Raw genomic sequence first — 7,897 nt, forward strand, 5'->3', positions numbered from 1 at the left:
CCGCCGCCCCGCTCCCGGGGCCGCCCGGGGACCCGCCGGGGCCCCGCCGGGGGCGGCGGGATCCGCGGCGTTTAGGGGAAAAGCGAGCTGCGGGCCCAGGGCTGCCGTCATTTGATCCTCACGTTTCTCCCGGGGCAGAATCTGCGAGTTCTTGCGGAACCGGAGGCCTTGGGTGTTATGCGGAAGAAAGTGCCGCTCTGGGGGGCTAAAAGCAAACGTTAAAGTTTGGCCGCGCAGGCGGGGGAGGCGGGGGGAGCCTGGCCGGGCTCGGGCACGCTCTGCTTGCGGGCTCCGCGGCGTGTTTTACTCGCGCTGAAAAACGCTCTTTGCGCCGGCACTGCCGGGCGTTTTCGGCTTTCGATTACCCCGCACGGATCTCAAGCTGGACGCGTTCGCAAAGGGCACTGTCCTTCCCAGAGGGGACAGCCAGGAGCAAAGAAAAAACAAGCGCGAAAAACCTGCGGTTAAATGATTTTCTTTTATTGTGGGGGCAGATTTTCCCTTTCGGCGGGGACTGCAAACAGACCCCAGCTCTGGCTGTTTTACACTTCGAAACGTCCCCCAGAAATATTGCATTTCCCGAATACCGAATAACGAGCTCGGGCTGCGCCCAGCTCGCCTCGGCCTTGCTCCGGCCCGGCCCGGCCCGGCCCGGCTCGGCTCGGCCCAGCTCGGCGGCCGGGCCCGCTCCCGCTCCCGGCCGGGAACAAAGGAAGCGGCTGATCCTGCCGCGTTAGAAATGAGCAAAACATCTGGGGGAAAGGGGGGGGGGCAATTAGCCTTGTTAATTAACTGCGTTTAATTGCGATCGCCTGGGAGCGCCTTTGCTGCGGGAGCTCGTTGCAGGGCAGGTTTGGGGCCGCTGCCTCCTGGGGTGCCGGCTGCGTTGCTCAGGCTCTGTCTTGTTCCCTTGATTTAAAGCGATACGGGGAGGGAGGAAAAAAAAATAATAGAAAAAGAAGTATATACATTTCCCCGGTGATCGCTCTCGATGAGTCCCGGGAATGACCGCAGGGGCGCTGCCGCGGTGCCCGGGGGAACGAGGGAGCAGCCCGGGCCCTGCTCCGAAAGGGCCCAGCAACGCTGCTGCCGCGGCTCCGGTGGCTGCTCTCCCTCCGGCGATTTTGAGGCTCCTGAAGGTGGGGAAAAATTAAGTATATTTCTATATTTGCATAATTTAAAAAATAGCATTTTGCTATAAAAAAATCATCTCGGTGCCCGGTGAAAAAGTAGCCGGCGGCGTGTTGGTGCGGAAGCCCGGGCGCGACTGCCCGCAGAAAGCGCCTTCCGCGGCGCCGGCCGCCCTCTGCGCCCCGCCGTCCCCGGCCGCGGCCCGGAGCCCAGCGGCGGCTCCGCGCCGCCTTCCCCGGCGGAAAAGGCCGCCGAGGCTCGAGGCGGCGGCTCTCTGCAAACAGGAGCTCCTCGGTCTGGCTTCCTTCGCTCTGCCGGGACAGCGAAAGGGTTGCAAACACTCCGCTCCCAAACGGCCTCGAAAGGGAACTAACTTGATTCAAACCGCGGGCTTTTCTTTTTCTTTTTTTTTTTTCTTTTCCCCCGTCCTCTTCGTTTATTTAATGACACCGACAAATCTCCGGGCAGGCGGGTAAAAAAAGAAGAAAGCGGGGTAAAACCAGCAGGAAAAGGCGCAGGGAAGACGCTGCGAAGCCTGTTCTCTCCCAGCGCCTCTGGGCTGGCCCTGCTGTTTGTCTAGGTGGGTCTTATCAACTCGGGTTGTTTGTTTTAAAAAGTTTTAAAACAAGAAACACCGGAACTGGAGCTAATGGGGGCTTTTACACCTTTAAAAATAATAATAACAGAAGAGGCGACTGGAAATGTTCTCCAGCGCTTGCTAAAGCGTTACAGAGAGGGAGACAGAGCTGCCCGTCGCCGGGTGCTGCCCGGTAGCGCCGGGTCCGGGGTGGAAGGAACTGCGCGGCCGCGGAGCCGGAGCCCTGGGCCCCCCACCGCTCTGGGTGCCCTGGCTCTGGGCTAAGGCAGCCCTTTCTTGGTGGAAAACAGCAGCAGCRCAACCAAAAAAGCCCTGAGACGCGCACAGCAGGTCTGGCGAGGTGCCCCGCGAGTGGGCCGGGGGGGACTCGTGGGGCCCGGCTCTTGTCGGGTTGTTTTTTCGGGGGGTATTTGGGGTTTGGTTTTTCAACGGGTTCAAATCTCCTTCCTGAAATACCTCCTGCTATTGCTCGTTTGGGTTTCCTGGTCGGGTAAAGAATATATCAAACCAAAGCGAAGCCGTAACGAGACCCGACGCTAGGGCGCATCTTCGGCGCGCCCCGCTCGGGAGCTGCAGCCCGGGCCCGGCGCCGTCCGGGGGGGTGCCCCGGGCCCGGCCCCTCCGCATTTCTCCCGCAGCCCCTCGGAAAAATTGTGTCTCGGGGCGTGGGACCCCCCACCTCGGACGTGTCCCCGGGGGTCTGCAGGGAGCAGAGCCCCTGAGGCAGCCCCGGGGTCGCGGCCCCCCTTGAGCCTCTTGTCTGCGAGGCACCGGCCGCCCTCCGCTTTCCTTCGCACCCGCAACGGTGCGGGGGCCGGGCCCGGCCCGGCCCGGCCCCACCGGGCTCCGGCAACGAAACGGGGCCGGGAAGGGGCTCGCTGGGCGATGCCCGGTGCCGGCCGGCCTGGCGGCGTGCGTGCGCCCCTCCTCGCCGCGGGCACTGTCCCCGCGGGGCCGGCGGCCGCGGGATGCACGGGGGCTCCACGCACACGCTGCTGTTTTTTAATCGCTGCTTTAAAAGGGGCGCAGGTTTTGGGGAGCAGAAGCTGCAGACGTGGGAGCTCGTTTCCCTCGGGTCGCACGCAGGCAGGACCGCAGCAGGCACCCCGGGGTGGGCCTGGGGGGACGCTTTGCGTTGCGTCTGCCTTACATGAGAGCAGCTGGCAAGATGGGGAAAAAGCAGGGAAGGAAACTCTTCCACTTGTGTCTCCCGCCTGCAAAGGGGGAGGCAGCAAAGCTTTATTTCCCCCCGCGCCGTTGCACCCCGCCGTGGCGGGTGTTTTGCGTGTGCGGCACAAGCCGCCCCGTCGGGCCCAGACGGGCCGGGCAGCGGCGGAACCGGCGGAAAGGCAGTGCCGCCCCGGCTCGTCCTTTGGGATGCTCCTGGGGGCCGTGTGGACACAGCTGCCCCCGCTCGCCCTGTCCCCATGCTGCCCCGCCGGGTCCGCCCTTGACCCCGCGGCGGCCCGTGGTTCCTAGACGGCGCCCGGGAGGCGCAAAGCCCCGTTTCGGGCGCACGTCGGGAGCGGGAGGGGAAGGGCCGCGGGGTGCGGGGCTCCGGGCCTCCTGGGCGGGGGGGGGGAAGCCCCTCGGGGCACCCGCTCGCCCCGAGCTCAGCTCTCCCCTTCTCTTCTCTCCTCTCCGTGCCAGGCGCATGTTCCCCACCTTCCAGGTGAAGATCTTCGGCATGGACCCCATGGCTGACTACATGCTCCTGATGGATTTCGTCCCCGTGGACGACAAGCGATACCGGCAAGTAACGCGGCGGGCGGTGCTCGGCGCTGCAGGCCGCGCCGAGAGGCGAGGAGCCGCTGCCGCCCGGGGACGCGCCCGCCCGGGACGCCCCGTAACGAGTTTCGGGCCGGGAGCGGCGCGGCCGGGGCGGCTCCGCCGGGCGCGGATCCGCCGAGACCCCCTTGAATTTCAGGCAACGACTGGAGGGGTCGGGCGCAAGCGGGCGCAAAATCTGCGCGGGGGCAGGTGCAGACGCCCGCGGCGCCGCTGCCCCCGTCGCCGCTGCCCCCGTCGCACCTGGGACACGTTCCCCCCTCCCCTCCAAAAAAACCCCCGGTGCTCCTCGGACGGGGCAGGTGGCAGCGTCGGTGCCGACCCGCGGCAGTGCCCACCTGGGGCGCTCGCTGGCTGCGCGTTTGGGGGAAGAGAGCGGGGTTTGTTCTTTGGAAAGCCCCCGCTGCCCGAGCCACAAAACCCTGCCCTTGTTTCCAGCGGGAGCGGAGGAAGGCCTCGGAAACCGGCGACTCGCAAGTCAGCGATGCGGGCTGATTTGCAACTCCTTTAATTTTAAGACAGTGAAAGGCGCATTATGCATTTAGCTTCAGATCAGGACGCCTAACAGGCAGCGTGCGTATGAATCGCAGGGTCCGATATATAAATATTTAGACAGATATCCAAATTCTCAGGGCGTCCTAGAAATGTTTGCTTGTCAAGGGAAGTGGGATATATAACATCCAATTGAGTATATCTTTAAAAAGTAATGTTTCTGCTCGAGTCCAATGGTGTCTAATTCCCCCTGTGCAAACACTGGCTTTTAAAGTAAACACGTGTATAGAAGATTGGTTTCTCTGTTTTAAATGTTACTGTTGAATATGTACTTTGAAAGAATGAAACAAGGCTGCTAAACTCTGGACCTGCTATTAATCTGCACATAAATTTCCACTCTTCACTTAGAGCCAGAATATTCCTGTATAGAGGGCTCCCTTTCACCTTTTTTTTTGTAGAGGGAGAGGAGCATTTGCGGCTTCTCTCCCAAATCTGTACAGGTAGCTATAAATTTCCTCGATCCCGCAGATTCCTCTCTGGCAAGTTTCATCGGCGATCTGATAAAATATTGTTTTTTCCCCACGACGAGGGCGGCTGTTGGGAAGCGCTCATGCCCCCCGTTTCCTTGGGAAGCGGGAGCGCCTGGGGAGGCGGCAGCCCCACCTCGCCGGGGCGGGGGAAGCGGCCCGCCGGGGCCGGACCCCTCGGGGGCGCCGGGGCCGGGAGCGCCGAGCCGGGCCGCCGCTGACGGCGTTTTCTCCTCGGGCAGATACGCCTTCCACAGCTCCTCCTGGCTGGTGGCCGGCAAAGCCGACCCCGCCACCCCCGGCAGGGTGCACTACCACCCCGACTCCCCGGCGAAGGGCGCGCAGTGGATGAAGCAGATCGTCTCCTTCGATAAGCTCAAGCTGACCAACAACTTGCTGGATGACAACGGGCACGTAAGTGTTCGCGGCGAGAAGGTGCGGAAGGCGCCCGCCGGGGCCGGGGCTTAGCCGGGGAGCTCCCCGCGCCGGGGTCCCCGCCGGTCCCCCCGAGCCCCCGCCCTGCCCAGCCCCGCCGCTGCCCCGGGCGGGGGCGCCGGGCTGCGCGCTCGCTGCTCTCTCCTTGCTCCGCCTGGATCAGTTATTGTCTCCTTGCTCGTTTTATCATTCAGATCATTTTGAACTCCATGCACAGATACCAGCCGCGTTTTCACGTGGTCTACGTGGACCCCCGGAAAGACAGCGAGAAATACGCGGAGGAGAACTTTAAAACCTTCGTCTTCGAGGAGACGCGCTTCACGGCCGTGACCGCCTACCAAAACCACCGGGTGAGCGGGGCCGGGGCACCGGGGGCGCCGGCGGGAAGCGGATAAGCCCAGCCCAGCCCGGCCCCGGGGACCGGCTGCAGCGGCGGCGCTTGGTGCGAGAGCGGAGCGGGGCTAGCCCGTGCTGCGCCCCGGGGAGCCTGCTCGGCCCCTGCGGCGGCGCCGGGGCGCAGGGCCGGGCTGCGGGCGTCCCCCGGAGGCGGCGGTGTCTGGGGGTATTCCCTCCTCCTCCTCCTCCTCCCCCATCTGCTAAACCCATTCTCGGGCAGCTCGAGGAACCCGATAGCCGGGGRAGCTGCCGCAGAGCCGCGTTGCCGCACACCGAGGAAGCGACGTGAGCGCCAGCCCTGCCGCTCCTGCCCCGTCGCAGACTCCCGCGGCCCAGGGGGACGTCATTACCTATGTAAACCCGAGACCCGGCTAGTTGGGAAACTACAGGCTTCCCGCTGCGAAATGTCACTCACAATTTGTTTGGATAAATCTGCGATTTTACTTCTGCGGGCTCCCTCCCTCCCGGTCTGTTCCTCACCGGAATACAATTATATTGGGGGGGACGGGATGGGATGGGACAACTCCCTCTCCCCTAATCCGATGCGGATTTCTGGGCAGCAGTTAATCCAATTGCTTCTTTAAATCGCATCAGCATAATGTGAAGAGCAGGAATCCCAGGCTCGAGTGCAAATACGGTTTCATAGCAGGGTTTTCTCTGCACTGCTCGGAAACCATCGTCGCTGCTCTGCACCGATGCTRCAGGCCCGTCCGAGGGGCTGAGCGTCTCGGCCATCCCCACACCGATTTGCGGGGTTGCTCACAAGCAACCAGCAGCGATGCCACTTTTTGCAATAGCCGCGAGCAAACCTCTCCAAAGGGGTCCCCCAAAATTTGGGATCTGGCTGCATGCGACCTCCCCGCACGGCCCAGGCCGGCTGTGCCTTTAAGGGGCTCCGAGTCCCTCCCCGGCTGGCATTTGCCTGATGGCTCCGGACAGCTGCTCTTTCTCTCCTGCTTTCTATCAGTTTGACCTCTAAGGTTGGAACTGTCACTGAGGAGCTTAAAGTTTGTTTTTCAACCCATTCCGGAAACTCACAATCACATACTTTATCCGTGGATTTGCTTAAATATAGAAAATGTCTTGCCTTCTCCCTGGCGAATTAAATAAATACATAAGTATGATTTATCCAGTGATTTGTCTTAGCTGCTCCGGTGGTGACCCATATAATGTGGCATTTTCTTACAAGTGCATTTAGGCAGCTTTTGCAGCCAACTCGGGCTGCCTCTCCCTTCGCCTTGAACTCAGATAGCGTCCTAGCCCGCATTTTCAAACAGAGGGAAAGCACATGTTCGTGCTCTGCAGCAGAGCACGCCCCAGCAGGGCCCTGGCTCCCAGGCCACCTGGGCCCTCCCCATTACACCAGGAACAACCGACCCCTGAAAGCCCGGTCAGAGACACGCTYGTCGCCTAACCGGGGAGCCCTACGTGTGCCACTCAGACTGTTCCCCGCTTCTCCTTACAGATCACACAGCTCAAGATCGCCAGCAACCCTTTTGCCAAGGGATTCAGAGACTGCGACCCTGAAGACTGGTAAGGCGGCTGCTTCACTGACTACAGCTAGCCCCCTCTTGCCCCCAGTTTAGCGCACACCTGCCCAGTTTACATTTATAGAAGACATGCATCGTGTTCAGCAGGCACTGGGTCAGGCCTTGTTTGCCAGCAGCAGCTCACAGCCCTGCTGCAGTGGTGCATGCGCGTGCCCATTTGCCTGGAGCAATAGCTCCCTGTCACTTCTCCTCTTTCTCTTCCAGGCCCAGGAATCACAGGCCTGGGGCCCTTCCTCTCATGAGCGCTTTTGCCAGATCCCGGAATCCGGTGTCTTCCCCCGCACACCAGAACGGGACGGAGAAAGGTGAGTGCCACGAGTGGCTGGGCCTGCCTGCCACCCTGGCCCATGCAGCCAGCACCACACGGGTGCTGGGAGGCAGCCTCACTTGCAATGCTGGGGCACAGCTGCCTACAGCAAGCACACAGCCCAGGAAGTCCTCATTGCTAACAAGCTTTGCACTGATGATGTCTATTCTTTAAATAAAAATAGACATCTTTTTAGTCTAATTCACTTTTATTAGGTCCAAAACACTCATTGCTGTTGTGCTTAAACGTGAGGGAAAGCAGCAAGGTTGTTTAAAACACACCGTGCTCTTCCTTTAGTGTCCCATTTTAGACTTTTTGGCTGAAACTTTAGCTTTTCAGGCAGAGATGCAGCAAGGGCCACTCACACCACCTTGCATTGCCCTTTGAAAGCACCCCGGCAGCACGCTCAGGGCAGACCCGTTCCTATGCGGGAGCTGCGGTCCGGTCTAGCCGCCCACCCCTCCTTTTCCATTACGCAGAGCAAACAACTGCGGAGACAACCGGAGGCCTTCCTCCCAGCACACTCCGGGCTCGTAAAATAAAGGGAAGTCTGTATTTGTTTAGCGTTACACAACTGCAAAAATCTCAGGCGTGTACCGACTTGTCAGTCAATCCAGCCCCACTTATCGCAGCGGGGAGGTGCTGCCCCACGGCCCGGTCCCCGCCGCCGCTC

General features: G+C 61.3%; 1 protein-coding gene across 1 annotated transcript in view; it reads left to right on the forward strand.

Moving 5' to 3' along the window:
• The window catches only part of TBX1 (T-box 1), a 10,213-nt gene that overhangs the window by 1,786 nt on the left and 530 nt on the right, over positions 1–7,897 (forward strand). The window contains exons 3-8 of the mRNA XM_026091871.1: positions 495–634; positions 3,380–3,481; positions 4,779–4,950; positions 5,166–5,321; positions 6,833–6,900; positions 7,122–7,352. Coding sequence (XP_025947656.1) covers positions 495–634; positions 3,380–3,481; positions 4,779–4,950; positions 5,166–5,321; positions 6,833–6,900; positions 7,122–7,352 — 869 coding nt within the window. The remainder of the gene's footprint in view (positions 1–494; positions 635–3,379; positions 3,482–4,778; positions 4,951–5,165; positions 5,322–6,832; positions 6,901–7,121; positions 7,353–7,897) is intronic.

Source organism: Apteryx rowi, unplaced genomic scaffold, assembly GCF_003343035.1.
Source record: "Apteryx rowi isolate R43461 unplaced genomic scaffold, aptRow1 scaffold_93, whole genome shotgun sequence".
Taxonomy (NCBI): domain Eukaryota; kingdom Metazoa; phylum Chordata; class Aves; order Apterygiformes; family Apterygidae; genus Apteryx; species Apteryx rowi.